General features: G+C 41.0%; 1 protein-coding gene across 18 annotated transcripts in view; it reads right to left on the bottom strand.

The window, feature by feature from the left end:
* ST6GALNAC3 (ST6 N-acetylgalactosaminide alpha-2,6-sialyltransferase 3) overlaps positions 1–14916 on the bottom strand; it is a 545718-nt gene extending 530802 nt beyond the window's left edge. For 17 of the 18 annotated variants that reach the window (XM_032494611.1, XM_032494597.1, XM_032494601.1 and 14 more), the window contains exon 1: positions 14746–14916. In XM_032494611.1, coding sequence (XP_032350502.1) covers positions 14746–14763 — 18 coding nt within the window. In that variant the 5' untranslated portion in view covers positions 14764–14916. The remainder of the gene's footprint in view (positions 1–14745) is intronic. The other variant, XM_014561166.2, reaches the window with a different exon arrangement.
* Positions 14917–18402: the final 3486 nt, after the last annotated feature.

Here is an 18402-nt window from a genome sequence, read left to right as displayed (position 1 = left end):
TAACACAATAGAATATTCTTCTCTCTGACCTAATGTCTCTACTATATTTAATAATCTGTTTAAATCCTATTAGTGTTTCCCCATTTCTAAAGGATAAAATCCAATGCTATTTGGTAGGACCTATATGATCCTTTATGATCTGATTCCAACTATATCATCTCCTCCAGCTCCCAAAAACCAGTTCAGCAACAGCCATCCACAGCTTTTCACTGTTCCCCAAAATAATCTGTTCCCTCATGCCACAATATCTTTGCACCTACTATTTCTTTTTGTCTGAAATTAATTCATTAAATCATTTGTTTGTTGACTATACTATACAATGATAGGTACACAGTGATAAACAAACAAAAACATGATTTCTGCACTTTCAGTCTTTTGACTGACAAGTAAACAAACAAATACACACATAATCACACATTAAGAAAGTGCTATGTGCATAATAAACAGAGAAGCATAATAGGGACTATCAGGAAGAGTTATATTTCATTGGCATAATCAGCAAAGACCTCTCTGAGGCAGTAAACTTGAATTTGGGACACGAAGGGTAGGAAGAAATAGCCTCACAAAGAACCTGGGGGCAAAGTAGAGCAGGTAAGGCAATAGCAGCTCAAAGGCTCTGAAGCAGGAAGGAACCTGGCATGGCCCAAGAACTGGATGGAATGAAAATGAGCAGAGGACCAAGATGCAGAAGATGACTTCTCAAGAATAAGTTGAAGCAAGATCATGAGCATTAGGAGCCTTGAAAAATTTAGTTTTCATCCAAAGTGAAATGGAAAGCCACCAAAAGGTTTAGACAAGAAGCTGAAATGATCTGATTTACTTTTTAAAAGATCACTTTGGCTTTCCAATGGAGTTATCCAGGGGGACAAGTGGAGAAGGGGAGAGCAGGGAGATCAGTCAAGAGGAAAACTGCCTGGCCTTCCCCACCAAGTCAGAATGATAGGCTCGTACTCAAATGCTAATTTCCCTTCCACAGAGAATTAATTCCACCAAGTTCAACTTGACCTAAGTGGATCTTCTAAATGTATCTGATTTGAAATTCATCAAAGGTATTAAAAAGGAAAAAATTCAAAAGAACTCATTTTTTAATTCAGTTTACCTTAAGTCAAAAATCAAGCAATTTTTCTTCTAATCTCCACAAGCTCCTCTGAAGTGGGTTGATTTGATATTGAAATGGATTTCAATAGTCCTAAGGGATTCTCTGCACTTGCAGGTAAAACACCAAAGCAGGGGGAGGGTTTGTGGCCTTGTGCATGGCCATTACATATACAGACACCAAAGCTAAACTGCCGGGTTCAAATCTAACCTCTGCCAAAAAGAGTTTGGTGATCTTAACTACTCTGTGCCCTGGTTTCCTTATCTGAAAAATATGGACTAAATGAGTTAAAAATTTAAAGTACTGAAAATAGTGTGCCCGGTCCTTATTGCATATAGTATGTTGGCTAAAAACAATAATTATAAGATAAAAGGGTCACACAAATTTTCTACTCACTAGCCACGGGATCTTGGACAAAGAATTAGAGTTTTCTGCAAGCCTCAGCACTTCCTCCCAGGTAAAACAGATACAGTAACAATACTATTTTTCTAATAGGATTGTTGACTATTAAAGGAAATCATGTATATGCTTGAAATACAGTATCTACCATAAAGTACCCAGAAAATGCTTACTGGTATCATTTTATCATCAAAGCTATTATATTATTGTGGGCAAGTTATAAATAGATTTGTCCACATATGACTATAGAAATATTTTCTTTGGCCTAACTCCTGGGTTCAAATACTGCCTTCTCCTTTAATAGTTGTATGACCTTGAAGAGGTTACTTAGTCTCTCTAAGAAACCTCTCTAAGCTGCAATTTCCTTACTTATATGGGAATTTATAATAGTACCTATTTTAAGAGCTTGTAAGGATTAAATGAGATAATACAAAACTGTAAAGCCCCAACACAGTAGCTATAATCACTCAGTAAATGTAAGCTATCATTACAATTACTATTATTATTCATACAGACCCAAATTTCCCTTAGAAAAGAATTAAATCTTCAGCTTCTTTTTTATCTGCATTCCCTTTACCCCTCCTCTCACCCACGATACTTGGATTCTCTTTAAAGGCTTGCTAATAAACGTTCTCTTCACAAGCTCTATTTCCTAAGATAAGGGGGGTGGCGGAGGGGGTGGTTAAGGTCGAACACAGACCCCTTTAACCTATACAAACCTGGAAAAATATACAGTGAATTTCAATTGTTCCAAAAACAGAAGTCTAAAGTGGTATTTCTTTAAGTAAGATTTTAATACTAAAGGTCCCATATGAGTGACAGAAAAACTAACTCTAACTCACCAACAATTTAGAAGTCTCATTCTGGCTCAGCTCAAGCCATCAACCAGGCTGCCAGGGTTAAGCAGCGTGGCTGAATTAAGTGAACATTAAACCAGCCAAGGAACAAATAATTGACATAAACCAAGGTAGGGGTGAGATTCTCTTACTCCCAACGTTAAGAATGTAAGGAAAAATAAATAAGGAAACAGGCATAAGGTGGCACTGGTGCAGGTACATGCTGCTGGGGAATGAATTTTCTCCCAGAGATGGGGAGAAAGAAAGGACCACAAGGCTGAGAAGGTCAACAATAAAAGAGCAAACGCGAGTAGTAGTAAAGGCAGCCTCTAGGCCACGGCCGACGCGTGAGGGACGACCTCCCTGGGCTGTCGTGAACCGCCACACCACTAATTTTATATATAAACCAGGAGAAGAAAAGACTCACATTTCCCAGAGGAAAATTCCTAATGGAATGGCTTATATCCTGGGACTCTGCAAACGCGTGCTCTACCTGCTGGGCAACAGAGCTGTGCAACAGGGCTGCGATTACGGTTCTCTGCACATACGGCCAGCGGACCGTGGGTTAGGCCGTCCCCGGGTTCGGCTGTCTGCGGGTTCCGCTGATCGTGGGTTCCGCAGGTTTGTGGGTTCCGCTGGCCGCGGATCAAAAATTTTAAAATAATAATAATAAAAAATAAAATCCAGAAAGTTTCCCAAAGCAGAACTTGAATTTGCCACATGCTGGCAACTATTTACTTTGTATTTACAACTATCTACATAAAATGTACATTGTATTAGTTACAAGTAATCTAGAGGTGATTTAAAGTATATGGAAGGATGTGCAGAGGTTATGTGCAAATACTACACCATTCTATAAAAGGGACTCGAGCATCCTCAGATTTTGGCATCGATCAGCAGGGGTAGTGGAACCAATCCCCAGTGGGTATGTGGATACCTGGATACCAAGGGATGACGGGACTAGCTAATGATCTCTGCAACACCTGCATTTGTACTCTGCCATAAAAAAGAATAAAATAATGACTTTGCAGCAACATGGATGGGCCTAGAGATCGTCATCCAAAGTAAAGTAAGCCAGAAAGAGAAAGAAAAATACCATATGATATCACTCATATCTGGAAGCTTAAAAAAAAAAAAAAAAGGACACTATGAACTCATCTACAAAACAGAAACAGACTTGCAGATATAGTACACAATCTTATGATTACCAGGGAAAGGGGGTGAGAATGGATAAATTTGGGAGTTTGAGATTTACAAATGTTAGCCACTATATATAAAAATAGGTTAAAAAAGTTTCTTTTGTATAGCACAGAGAACTATGTTCAACATCTTGTAATAACCTTTAATGAAAAAAAAAACATGAAAATCCATATATGTATGTATATGTATGACTGGGACATTGTGCTGTACACCAGAAATTGACACATTGTAACTGTACTTCAATTTAAAAAAAAATAAAATAAAAAAACACAACACCTGTGCTGGGGAAGGGCTGGGAGGCCAAAGATGAAGGCGGGAAATCAGAAAAGGGCTCCACAATAAAGGCACAGAAATAGAGAGTCAGGAGAAAGCAAAAGGGAAAACATCAGAGATTTATTTTCTTTTTTATGCCGATATGAGCCTATACACAGATTAGATCAGCAGTTTCCAATACTTTTTGTTACTTATTAAAATCCTAAATAAGGCTATGAATCATCAACATGAAAAAAAAAAAAGCTATCATCTTTCACCAGGCATCATTCTCCCCACCCCTAATCCTTAAATAATGACTTTTTAAATATGAGACTAAGTTTATAATTAAGACAGTGAACTCTAGCACTAATGCATTAACTTCCATGACCAAAGACAGTATAATCTGACTACAGAAGCTGTTTCTTGCACCCCCAGATCTCCTTGTTTGCATGCAGAGAAATGGGGGCGGGGTGGGGTGGAGGACAGAGTGAGAAAGGGTTTGACATAGAGTCAGCAGGAACTAAATTCTGGGTTTATAAATCATCATAAACTGATTCTGAAACTGACTTGAAAGAAACAGAGTTACCAGAAACACAGGAGGGATGCCACCAGTGGCAAGTTCATTTCAGACCCAACCCCTTGCTGTCAGGCAGGAAGGCACATGCATTTCAACCCTCTTAGTGGCCTGAGCCCCAGGGCATCAGAAAGCTTGGGGTTTAATGAGAACAATGGAAGCAGAAACCAAATGGTTACAATGCCTAAAAAGCTAATTAGAACGTACTTGACTTAAATCTCTAAATTGACTTAAATTTCGAGCCAGTTTTTGTTGGGTATACTTGGGTTTGGAGCCTTCCATAACTGAGCAGCTACTGAGCAAGATGTAGTACTGCAGGGCTATTTGATGTGTGGTTGGACCACAGATAGGCATCACCAGCATCACCTGGGGACTTGTCAGAAATGCAAATTCTTGGACCCCAGCCCAGACCTACAGAATCATAAACCCTGAGGGTGGGGTTTATCAATCTCTGGTGAAACAAGCCCTTCAAGGGGTTCTGATGCAGTCCAAGTTGAGCAGCACTGTGGTCAGCTTATCTGTGAGAAGCAACAGACTTAGGGACCAGGCTTTGGAGTCTGAATTCCAGTCCCACTATGTGGCTTTGGGGAGTTCTTTATCCTCTCCAGGCTTCAGTCTTCTCTTCCACATAGAGTGCTTGGCTCCATACTCACCAAATATCTCCGACATTCACGGTGTACAGCCCCAGGTATAAGTACCCCCACCACCCCTGACCCTGGCTCTTATAGTCTATACTAAGAACTCAACAGTCCAGCATAAGTGGTGACACACTTTATCTGTAAAGAGACAGTAAATATTTCAGCCTTTGCAGGCCAGACAGTCTACATGATAACCTCTAACTCTGCCACTACAGCATGAAAGCACACAAAGACATTAAGAAATGAACAAGAATGGCTGTATTCCAGTAAAACTTTATTTAGGGACACTTATATTGGAATTTCATTTTCACATCATGAAATCTTTTGATTTTTTTTTTTGTTTGTTTGTTTCCATGATGTTAAAAAGCAAAAACCAATCTCACTTGAGGGCTATTACATAAACAGACGGCAAGCAGGATTTGGCCCAAGAGCTGTTAGTTTTCGGACCATGGTCAGGAATTCTGACATTAGCAAAGTTGTGAAGCTATATGAACCAGTTTCCTTATCTGTCAGATGAAAGTAATAATGCCCATCCTGCAATCTTGTCGTGAGATAACAAATATATGTAAAATATCTGGCAGCCTGCCTGCCAGAGAGAAGGCACTCAGCAAATGGCACCTTCTGTCATAATTATAATGAAATGTTCATCTCATGAAAAAATGCTAACACTCTATGATTAAGGAAACTAGGTGTAGCAGGACAGAGCTGCAACGTAGAAGTGCAGGCAAGCAAAGCAGAGCTGCAGGTTTACAAACTGATTTGCTCTAAGCACCACTGGGCATACGTCTATTGGCATACCGTTGAATTTAGAGACACAAATAAACAGTGAAGAAATAAGAAAACTGCACAAAGGAACTTCAATCACCTTACTCTCTCAACTTAAAAAAGACATGTGGTTTATTCTGGATGTCTAAATTGCTGCCATATGTGTTCCACTCTCTTGGAGCAAAGGAACTTTACAAATAAAAGTGTATAAAGTCTGTCTCTGACCTCAAGGCCTCCAGGAGTTCACACTACCACACTGAGACCAAAGCAGCACTCCTCTGGGAGAAGTCACAGCTGCTCAACATCTGGAGGGGGTGCCAACTGGGCTCAGGATATGGAAAAGCTTAGGACTTCATTTCAGATGAAGTATCAAGGGCTCATCAAAAGTTCAGATCTGTGTCCCTGGGTCTGGCACTCATTACTTACTCTTCATTTGCTTTTTTTTTTTTTTTTTTTGGTCATCAAAAGTCTGACCAAAAGAGGTGTTCTCCCCTTCAGATCCCTAACCAGTAAGTAATCCTTTCCCCCAGCCTCTAACAGTTATTGTCTATAAGTTTAGCAGTCTCTAAGAGGCCTATAAGTTTAGCATGGTGTTAAGGATGAATACCTGAATGAACACACTGTCCAATACAGTAGCCACTATCCACAGTTGGCTGTTGAGCACTTGAAACATGGCTGGTGTGACTGATGAACCACATTTATTTCATTTTATTTTACTTAAATTACATCTTAAAACTGATACTCCATGCAACTCTTGGAAAACCCGTAAGCATCTTTGGAGCAATTTGCAAATGTGAATCTACTTTTTCAACTCTACATGTTGTAAAGTCTAAATACAGATCAAGTATTTGTGATGAAAATTTAGCATCCAAATTGAGATACACTAAGGGCAAAATATACACAGAAATTTGAAGACTTACGGAAAAAGAATATAAAGAGTTCATTAATAATTTGATATTGGTTACATATTGAAAAGGAAATGTTTTTGATATATTGGGTTAAATCAAATATATTATTAAATTCTGCCTGTTTCTTTTTGCTTTCTTTTTTTTTTTTTTAAGTGGCTCTTAGAAAATGTAAAATTGCCTAAGTGGCCCACATTATATTTCTACTGGACAGCACTGCTACAGAGCATTGAATAAAGGTATTATCGTCATTACTCAGATTCATCACAAAGCTGGACATGGACTCAGAGTCAGTGTAGTTCAGACCTCTGCAAACTACAGTCCTCTTCCCGCCCACGCCCTACAAAACAGCCCTTCTTTCCTGGTTACCACTTTCCCTGGTTGATAAGGCAAACCCTTCACAGAGAGAGACTTTCAATTCTCTTTCTTTAGAATCAAGCACATTGTTGGGGCCAACAATACAAGGACTTAAAGCCCTGCTCTCTGCAGGTGTGTAATCCCACTTGTTCCAATGAGGGGAATCATCCCAGGACAGTCATTTTGCTCATTCCAATCCTTAAAACCTAAGATGAGCTCCACATGCACACTTTAATCCCACAGTCTGACTCATTCCCAGTGCAGGACATACACATTTTACTTCTAGCTCCCTTGAGATCATGACCTTCTCCAAGCAAGATGCAAACAGGGCTTTCATAACTGACCAAAGAACTTTTTCTTTTGTGTCTGGTAAATGCACCCCTAATAACTTTCCTAGGAAATGAAAGAGCCTTTGAAATTAGAGAGAAGCCTCTTCCAGAAAAGGATTTTACATGCAAGAGTTTTCAGACCTGAATAAATAAATATTAAGATATGATTGAATGGATGTGGGTGCACATTTTGATTTATATCTACTATGTACATGCAGAGACACACTTTTTTTGACACAAACATTACAATGACTTAAGTACAAGAACCTGTCCTTCCTGGCCCCTGAACAATCTCTTTAGGAGTTAACTTCCCCTACTTTCCCAAGACCCAGATGTTGTGAGCCCCCACCCCTCTGCATCACACAGGAAATGAGAGCGAAGCCTGGACACGTGGGGTGTGGGCAAAAGGCCCTCTGAGAATGTTATCTACCCTGAGGCTGCTGTTTCTTGAAGTCTCTGGATATCTTAGGCCAAGATCTCTGATTTAGTGACTTTAAATCAATTTAAAATCAGAACCAGAGCTTACTCTCAGTTCCTGAGTTGAGCAATAAAGAACACAACTGTGAAAGAACAGATATTCTCTTCACCTCATTTGAGCCATTTTCTTCAACTACCTTCTTGCTGACAAACCTTGACAAAGCTGCTAACAAGGAAGGGAATTAACCAATTTGGGGTTTAGCTCCTCTCCCTTTCCAGGCTCTGGTGGAAGTGCTAATTGGCAGTAAAATGCGTAAAAGGTGTACATTAGAATGGCCAGGGACTAACAGAATCTGGATAATCCATAAATTGAATAATGAGCCTTTTAATAACCGAGAGCTAACTGCAGCTTTCTGTAATGGGATGCTGGTAGTACTTGTAAATCTACTCTCTCCAATTAGAAAAATGCCTTCCTCCACCTTTCCCTGAATCCAAGAAACAGCGAACTCACCCAATTCCCAGCCCTGAGGCACAAGCCTGTGTGAAATTCTCACAAACAGATAAAAAGTCTCCTCCTGGGAAGGAGCTATGATAACTTTCCACAGTCATCGGCTGGAAAGCTTAATGGACTTCCTCTGCTCTCCTCAAATCTACACCCTTCTTTCTCCCACCAGTCCCCAAGATAGGTTTCCTTGATTCAAGCTGTTATCTAATTGTTAATAACACTGATAATAGTTTTGCCATGTGCATACAGTGCATTCTGCTTTGCAAAGTGCATTCATGAGCTTTATCTCCTTTGGATTCCAGCACCACCCTGGGGGTGATCCTGGTTGGGCAGCCTGAAGCTTCTATAATTTATGTGGGGCTCTTTAAGAAAATGAATATAAAATTATAAACACAGAAATGCCAGAGCCTCTTCCCAGAGCCTTGGAGGGGCCCTGAAGTTTGGCTTAAGGGTAAATCCAACACTGTACCACTCCTCTCCTTCACTCCCACCTTCAAAGGGACATGGGGGTTTCTCAGGAGAAGGGGAGGGAGTGATCACAGGACTTGCCCAGGGTCAAAAGGCTATTATTGTTCAAGGCAGAATTGGAACCTTCTTATTTCCCCAGTCTCTGCAGCCCCTCTATATCCTCTGGTTCCTCTGTCACAAAGGAAGCTCTGAGGAAGGAACAAATAAAAACAGCATAGCAAAAAATAATCCTCACCAAGAGGATGTAAGGAAGCTGTCTAGACTGAGTATTGCCTGGGTAGTGGATGCTGAAATAAACTCAAAGCCCAGACAAACATTCACCGAATCGGCACTGAAGGTAAAAGATGACACACTACAACACCACCCAGAGCCTTCATCACTCACTCACCGTAGGACCTGGGATAAGTTACTCAGCTTCTGTGAACCTCAGTATCTTCATTCGTAACAAAAGTTTACATGAGATGATATACGTAAAGCACTGGGCACAGGACCCAGCCTGGAGGCTCTAGGTGTTCAGTAAATAGCAACTGTTACCGCTGCTATTGTTCTCAGCTCCCCCGAAGACCAATGTTTTCACATGGTCAACTCATTCCCCAAAGTGTGCTAATGGAAGTTGCAAGAGCATTTGCTCAGTCACCGTAAGCATGAAAATTAGGCCAGGCCACTACTGAGACTTCAGCATTCTTAGGGCAGCAGAAAGAAATGTCATAGCAGATTCATCAAACACAGTGCCTTGTCTGTTCCACTTGCTGGGCTTATCTTGGAGTTTCAGGTTTACAATCTGCATACCTGTGAAGTTTCTATGGCTTTCCAGTCTCAGTGAAGCCATATTGTTTTCCAATCCTTGGAGACCTCACAGTTTGAGAACCACAAATCGTGGTTATGGGTGTTGGGGGTTTGTTTTTTGCTTTTGCTTTTTGTTTGTTTGTTTGTTTCTATTAACCGAGGGAATCAAAATGATCATAACAAAAGATAAAACACTTTTCTACTTTCCTTCTTTCTTCTTTCCAGTCCAGTTCTCTCTCTTCCCTCCCTCCAGATTTCAAACTGGCTCCAGATTTTATAGGAGAAGCAGTAATAGATCTAAAAGAAACAAACTGAGAAGAAACTTAAGGAGCAAACTAATAAACTCTAATCTGCTTGCTATATGTGAGAGTGAAAAACTCATGATATGTCCATGAAGAATTTAGCTGTTCATAGAGGAGGGCTCAGGTCTATAAGTGGCATCACAAAAAATTACATCATTTACACATTCAAGACTTAGGGAACCCTCTACTGAGAGTCAGGTTATTTGTTATGGGTATCAAGTTGAATAAGACAAGGCCTTTTCTGCCCCCAAGATTCAATTAGGTAACTACCAACACAATCATCCATATACTCCCATAGCACTCGGTGTACCTTTCTTCTCACTGAGTTTGTAATCCTACTTAGGGGCAGGAACAGTATTCATTTACATGTGCTTAGTAAACACTAGCTGACTGACATACCAAAGGCCCCTGTGCTTTATGAGTTCGTAGTAAAACAAACAAATTGGGCATATAAACAGCTAACTAACAATACAGGCTAATACCTGTTGCAACACAGACAAGAACCAAACCATGGGGCCACAGAGGAAGGTTGCAGAGGCAGGGGAAGGCTGGACCACAGATGTGACTCAGGAGTTGAAAGATAAGCTTAACTCTGTCAGCGGAGGAACAATGACAGCAGAGGGAATTTCCCATACAGAATACAGTGCGTACAATAACAACTAATAGCTACTAACCACCAAGGACTTATATGCCAGGTTCTAGTCTCCAGAAATCAGTTCATTTATTCCTCATAACCTTAAGAAGTAGGCACCATTTTGCTCCCATTTCACAGATGAGGAAACTGAGGCTTAGATATTTCACTGCTGGAACAGATTAGTCAACATCAGAGCCCAGGATCTCAATCCCTATACTATACTACGTAGGCACAAAGCCAGGAAAGGAGGTACTACATCTACAGACTTGGGATACGTTTAGATAAGTGTCTGGATCATGGGTAAGAGAGTAGGAGATGGTGAAGCCAAATATGTGGGCAGGGGCCAGATTCTAAAGGAACTTGAATGCCAAGCTAAATAGCTGGGCTTATCCCACAGGGGCTGGGGAGCCAAGACAAGCATTTAAGCCTACAAATGGCTTGATCAGCACTGCACTTTAGCACAATACTCTGAGAGTGATGTGGAAGATAGGCAAGATTATGAGGACCCTGAAGGAAAGAAGGCTGTTTCAAAAGACAGATCAAATACTAGGTTCTGGACAAGACAGAGGGCATAAGGATAGAGAATAATGGGCAGATTTTTTTCCCCTCAGATAGAACTGATACAATATGGTGAAGGATGAGGTCTGGGGCAGGAGGGGAGAGTAAATGAGAAGACACCAAGTCCGTAACTTGATACCAACCAATTGATCCATCCAATTTCCCATCAATCAAGATAAATGTTATACAAGGGCAGGTGACTGTTAGAGAAGAGAAGAGTAGCTTAGTTCTGCACCCACTGTGTTACTGTCTAACTGCTTCAGGTTCCCAAGTCTCATTAACCTGGCAAAACCATTATCTTCTCCAAGGCAGAAATAATTCACAAGTGTCTTGTGTCCACATGTTCCCTCAGTATCCATTTCAGTACTGAATATCAAAAAAAAAAAAAAAAATTAAAAACTTAAAAATAAAACCCTTAATACAACTCACTAAATATTTGTTAAATATCAAAGCTGTACAAGACACTGTGCTCAAAAAGTACCTGACCAAAGGCAGAAATCATAAAAGGAAATATAAACAGGTTTTATGACAGAAGATTTTAAAGTATCTGTAATTTACAAGAGAAGAAAAGCAAGCGGCTTCTATAAATTTAAGTTTTACTTCGCTAGTAACCAAATAAATACAAATTAAATATCTTTTTTGTCTATCAAATTTCAAACACTTTTTTCCCCTCCAAATGCTATGGTTTATTTTTTTTTTTTTTAAGTATAGTCAGTTACAATGTGTCAGTTTCTGGTGTACAGCATAATGTCCCAGTCATGTATGTGTGTGTGTGTGTATATATATGTATTTGTTTTCATATTCTTTTTCATTAAGGGTTGTTACAAGATATTGAATATGGTTCTCCGTGCAAAAATGGATAATAAGATCTACCTCAAAAATTTGTTGAGATTAGTTTTTGTCCACAGAATAAAGTTGACTCTGTCTCAAAAGTTATCCTTCTAAAACACAAGCTTCTTCACAGTAAATCCTATTCGGTCTCCAAAATACAGCTCCAATATTATAAGTGGGAAGCCTGCCTTGATTACCCAATGAGAGGGCTCATTGCTCTCCCCTTCCATGCTTCTGTTATGTCTTCCACAGATCTGTATTATTCTTCACATTGTAACATAAATATTCATTTACTTTTCCATCTCCATACTAAGCCAGTTAAGAATGGAGTCAATGGCTTATGCATCCTGTGACGCCAACACTAAGTCCAGGGCCAGTACATGGCAGAAAATGTTTCACTGAGGGGAGGGTATAGCTCAAGTGGCAGAGCATATGTTTAGAATGCACAAGGTCCTAGGTTCAATCCCCAGTACCTCCATTAGAAAATAATTAAATAAATAAATCTAATTACCTCTACCCCCCCCAAAAAAGAAAATGTTTCATTAAATAGAACAACAACTGTGTATCATTTTACCCTCACAAAACCCTATCAGGCATTTTACAACTTGGGAAGATTGAGGTTCAAGTTGCAGTGACTGTCTAAAATCATATACAGGAGACGAAGCTTGCACTTAATCCAGGTCTCTGGACTCTCCACTCCACTATGCATGACTTTTCAGGGGAAAAGGCCCACCACAGGCCATCAAGAATACAACTGCACACAGGTACTTTGTTTCTCAAAATGGTAAGAACTCTGAATGGCATCAGGGCATCTTAGAAAGTCATTACCCAGGAAAGTACAGGGAACAGAGTTAAAATACATAGAAGAATGGCAGATCTGGATCTAAATCCAGGCTCACTCTGTCCTTAATCCTGTTCCTTTGGGTGAATCTTTTAAACTCAGGAGCCTCAGCTTCCTCATCTGTAAAATGGGATTTTAAACAGTGATACTCACCTTGCAGGGTTTTATGTAAGAATAAAAGTTATGTGAAATGGGCTGAGGATATAGTAAAGGCTAATTAAATTGTAGTTATTATTATATGTCAGAAATAAATGGCATATATTGAATGCCTGTGCCACAAGTATTTTCCATATCGTATATTATTTCATCCCAACAGCAACCATGTGGTGCTATCACTTTAATCTTATATTGAGAAAACTGAGACTCAAAGACACTTAAGTAACTTGTCTGAGGTCACACAGGTATTTCTTGGCAAAGCCTGCACTCAGACCAAAGCCTGAGTCCAAAGCCTTTTGCTCTTTGCAATTTACCTGTCTGCACCCCTGATTAGTCTCAGTGGAGAAAAAACAAGGAGGAATCAGATATGCCCTAAATGTCTGAGGTCAGTGAGAGGGGCTGGAAAGGAAAGATTGGATCAGATTCATGTGAAGCGTGGGATGTGTATTAAAAATGTTTGGAACATGTACAAGATGAGGCAGGGGAGAAACCAAAAGGGAAGAAGAGAGCCAACAATAAATGTCATGCTCCTCAACTTCCCTTTCAGCTAATAATACAGTAAATAGTAGAGATGACTCATATTCATATTTCACTCCTTCTGCGAGTCCCCAAGGTAAAAATCCCATACTGTAATGCCAGTGTGTTATTTCCTTTTGATCTTGCTATCATTATGTCCTAGAAAATTTTTCAAAACCAAACAGAGGAAGTTCAGAAAAGTCACAGGAAATACCTGATCTCCTTCACTCTTAGAAATGGAAACAAATTCTATGAGGTTAGTCTCTTATTTGCATCGTTAACACCAAGGCATGTTGGAAGAGGATTCAGATAACTAATATAGAGGTAAATGGCTTCAAATCATCCTACAGAAAAACAAATGTTCTTTCAAAATAACCCAACAACAACGAAAAAGTGATTTCAGTGTTTTCCTCTGTTATACACAGCTCCCTCTAAACTTCGAACAAATAGGCCTTTGCATTCTCCAGTCAAGGCCCAGGAAACTTTCATGCTACGAAAGTTTTTGACTCATGCAGTTAGGAGTCAGGTTAGGCACAAACAGAAACAGTAGTGCAGAAAAACAAAAACAAACAAACAAACAAAACTATCCCTGTGGAGTAAAAAGTTCTCAAGAGAGGAACTCATACCAAGTCCTCCCACCTGGTGCCACAAGGCTGTGAACCCAGAAAGGTGCTCAGTCCAGGCTAATAAAGCAGACTTGGAGAAAGAAAACTCAACAAAGAAGGGGTGGCTGAGCAGACTCTGATAGGGAGTGAAATAATTTTGTCTGTTTAAATTTATGAGCAAAACAAGGCTTAAGATTCTCTCCTAATAAATACATCTTCCTGTGAACTTTTCCAAAGTATAACTACTGGCATATATTGTTAGCAGATCTCACAGAAAACTCATTCCTAAGGGACTACCTGTAAACTCTTAAGTTTCTGTCTTCACATGATTAAATCAGAACCCTCCTGTGCTCATTCTCACCCCCATTCAAAGCGCTATACCCGTCAGCACCAATAACCTATGCCCAGCCTCTCCTCTGCGTGGCCGCAGAAAAGCCTCAGGCAACGGAGCCGCGGGACCCGCGGGAGAACCCCTCCCCTCCCTGCCATCCCCATTATTCGGCACACAGCCCTGCTCTCCCCTGGAGCCAACAGTCTGCAGCTCCTTCAAAGCAGGCGCGAGCAGGCAGGAATGGTGGGAAGAGAAGCTGTGCCAGCTGCATGTTTCAGAATCTCCCTCCATATGCATTTGCCAAAGGAACAAAAAGAAGATCAATGCCAGGAAAAGACAACTGAGATGAGGATGCGGTGGGACCACGGCTGACTCCGCGCCTCTTAGCAGCAAGAGCCTCTTAGCAGCCAACCACGCGTCTGAGCCACAGATCCGAGTCGTTACCTTCAGGATGCAGGCCATGGCGCTCCGCCGGCCCTCCTGCCACCGAGCAGCGGGCGCGCCTGGGTCAGGGGCAGTCCCGGCGATAGGCTGGAGGCTGGTACCGCGGCAGCACCGCTCCAGCCCACATTCCCGCAGATCCAAATAAGGGGACCGCGGTGAGAGCTGCGCGGGCACAGGCCCCGCCCCCCGAGTGGTGGCCCCGCCCCGGCCCCGTCCACTGGCTGGCGGCCCGCGAGGCCCCGCCCCCGGGTCACGTGCCGTCCCTGGCGCCCCTGGCTGCCCCTCGGTGTTGGCTACTCTTTCTTTTCTCCTTTTTTTGTGTAAATGTTCAACGTATAGAAAGTCGTTCACCAGCAGGCTGGGATCTGCGTCCCGCTGGGGAGAGAAAGCAGCCTTTTCTTCTCCTCAATTCGGTCTCCTCTAACAGATCAGAGAACTCCTAGCAAACACTTCACACTTTTAAAAGTTAAGTAGGTTTGGAATCACCCCTCTACAGGCTTTGGGTACATCAAAGGATTCTTCAAAAGTAGCAGGCGAAATTCTCCCTCGGCTGTTTACGAACGGAGGCTTCACTCTGCTTAAAAACTCTGTGATGGGATTATCTGAAATTAATAATCTGCAATTAATAAGGGAGCACAAATACCTATCAATGAAAGATGCCATGAGCCTTATACTGTGTATGAGGTACTTTGCTTGTAAGTGCACATACACACACACACACACATGCATATATATGTATATGTTTGTGTGTATGTATATGCATATGCATGTGTATATATAATGCATTGCTCTTTTCTGCTTTAAGCTTATATTTATGAAAAATGAGTGCATACATAAATATACTGTAAATAAAATAAATGAAAATATGGTATATTCTCATATATGTATATTAATTTGTGTGTGTATATGTGTGTATATATACATATATATATAGTGTGTGTGTGTGCACGTGCACACATTCACAGGACTTTGCTCTTTCCTGCTACAAGTTTAGAATTTGAAGAATTTTGTTGCAACTTCAGCAACAAGGTTAGATTAAAACTTTCCTATTAGAATTGGAAATTCAGAGGCCATTTTTCCCCATCGAGTCTGAACACTCTGATGGTAAAACAAAGGCTGATACATCAGCCCTACCTAGGAGGCAGGTAGCTTGGGAGAAGGATATATTTTGGGTCCTCTTCAACTCTGCTCAGCAGACCCTCTGAGTAAAAATCAACAATGAAAGCCCAAGCAAGAACCAGCTAAGAGAAGCAGAGTTATTTCTACGAGAAAAGGAACATCACTTACATAGCGAAAAAAGGGAGAGACCATTCTGTGTATATACAGATTTCCACCACTTGATCTGTCAGAGAAATCTTAAAACCAGGACCAAAATATTTACTCAAAAGAGGTTTCACTTGCTGGAAGCCCAGTCTAGTTTGCCTACGTGTAGTCAGGAAAAGTACCGTGGGCTGATGGGGGCTGTGACGTCATGAGGTTGGCTCACAGACCACAAGGCAGAAACCCTGGCTTTCAAGGTATTTGGTGTTTTCTCCATGAGAACACGCAGAATCCTGAGAGACCAAGAGGAACCTTGGAAAAAGAGTTGCAGAGGCTGAGACTGTGGGAGAACTGTCTGCTCCCAAGGGAAGCTCCTCTTTTCAGTCTCCTTGAGGAACCATACCTTGCTCTCCCACCCCTTTTTCTTCCATCCCCTCCATCTGCTTCAGAGAGCTGCTGTATTTTCAGTAAGAACTTCTTGATCGTGACTATATATTTTAAAATCACTGCTTTAGTTCATGGTCTTTAATGGGTCCAGAAAACTCAGTAATTCATTCATTTATGAATTCAACAAGCCTTATTGAGTTACTACTACAAGAATAGTAGGTAGATGGGGGTTGGGTGGAGGATATGGACAAGGTCTTTTTTAAGGTACCTATCAGAGATGAGAATGCTTTCCATGGTCTCTAACATCATCTCAGGTTCAGTCAAGTGGGAAAGATAAGAGATACTTGATAATAGAACATGGTAAGGTCCTTAACCAAAGTGCAAGCAAAGTTCTAAGGAAAGAGGGACTGGCAGGTGGTGGGCAGAGCACTCTTTCTCTGGGAGTTGCTGGTCTGAGAGACAACATAGCAGACTCTAGGGAAGCAACCCTGCTGTGTACTTCCTTGCTGGGCGAGCTTGATCAAGTTTCTTAACCTCTCTTTAATCCTTTGCCAGTATAATAGCATCTCTCCTTGTTATGCTTTTTTTTTTTTTTTTTAATGGAGGTACTGGGGACTGAACTCAGGATCTGGTGCATGCTAAGCATGTGCTCTACCACTATCATTACCCCCACCCATCCTCGTGAGAATTAAATGAGATAATGATTGTAAACCCACTCACCTCAATCCTTGGCACTATGAACACTCTCCAAATGGTAGCTCTTTTTCTAAAGGAAAAACCAAAACAAAACAAAACAAAAGCTGACTAAGGATAGCTTGTAAGAGAAAATAAACAAGATGATGCCATTCTTCTTGAATGTCACAGAAAGATAAACACTAATGAGGCAAACATTTAGTGTCTTGTGACTTGAGTGTACCACAGTCTTGTGGTATGGATCTCTCCATTAAACACCCCCAGCCATGCCCACACTTCCCCAAATGTTATTTTTTATTAGCATCCATAAATTTTAACTAAATACAGATTTTAACTAAATACAGATAGGAATGATGCATTTTATAACAACCTAGAAACAAACTCAATCAATTCTAGAATACATCTGGACCAGAAATTTTACAAAACAATATTATTCACTGCTTCAGATGGACAGCAGTTGGATGGGGAAAAAGCAGTTAGAGAGAAATAAAAACAGATTCTGAACCTATGAGGGAATGAAGGGGCAGCCACGTGTGCAGGTGGGTGGGAGTTGGGTGGAGGGTATGGACAGGGTCTTTTCTGTTTGTTTTAAAACTGGCTTAACTATAGGAATAGCCTAGTTTAGCCCATAGATGTAGCATAATCTTCCAAGTCTCAAGTTATGTGACTTAAAGCCAAAAGCCCGTTTTCAAAGATAATTAACAAAATGGAGGCCACCTTGCAATTATATGCAATATCCCATTTGATCCTCACAACATCTGTATGAATGTTGGCATCTCCAGCTCTTAAGTGGGGCAACAGGGCTTTGAACCCAGGTGGATGGACTTCTGGGTCTACTATCTTAAGTGCTACACTCAGCTGCCCAATATGTTGGGAGCCCAGTCTCTACTATTCGGCACCATTCAGATTTAGTGTACTGTCTTGGATTTGATAGTCAGAAAACTTAGGGTAAGTATATATCCTCCCTAGGGTACATACTAGGATACAAAACCTAGGGCAAGTATGTAAGTATGTGGAAGATAGACACATTCTATCTTTCTGAGTTTACAGGACAGGTACACTCAGCCTCCAGCTCCTAAGTCCTACTTCAACAAAGACACTGACATCCCAGCCAGGTCTCCCATTAAACCAAGCTGCTACCACCTTTTGCTCATGAGAATTACCTCCCACCAAAGGCTGTCACTGCTGTAGCTCACCTGTGACGTGGGACCTGCTATGTGGAGCCTGCCAGCTCTTGCTTCCCTTCATGGCAAGACCCTTGGGGGAGGCCCTATTCATCTTCCCCATCCTCAGAGGTCTTTCCCCAGTGAGATCTAA

This window comes from Camelus ferus, chromosome 13, assembly GCF_009834535.1.
Source record: "Camelus ferus isolate YT-003-E chromosome 13, BCGSAC_Cfer_1.0, whole genome shotgun sequence".
Classification (NCBI taxonomy): Eukaryota; Metazoa; Chordata; class Mammalia; order Artiodactyla; family Camelidae; genus Camelus; species Camelus ferus.
The sequence above is the reverse complement of the archived record's forward strand: the minus strand, read 5'-3'. Positions and strand labels throughout refer to the sequence as shown.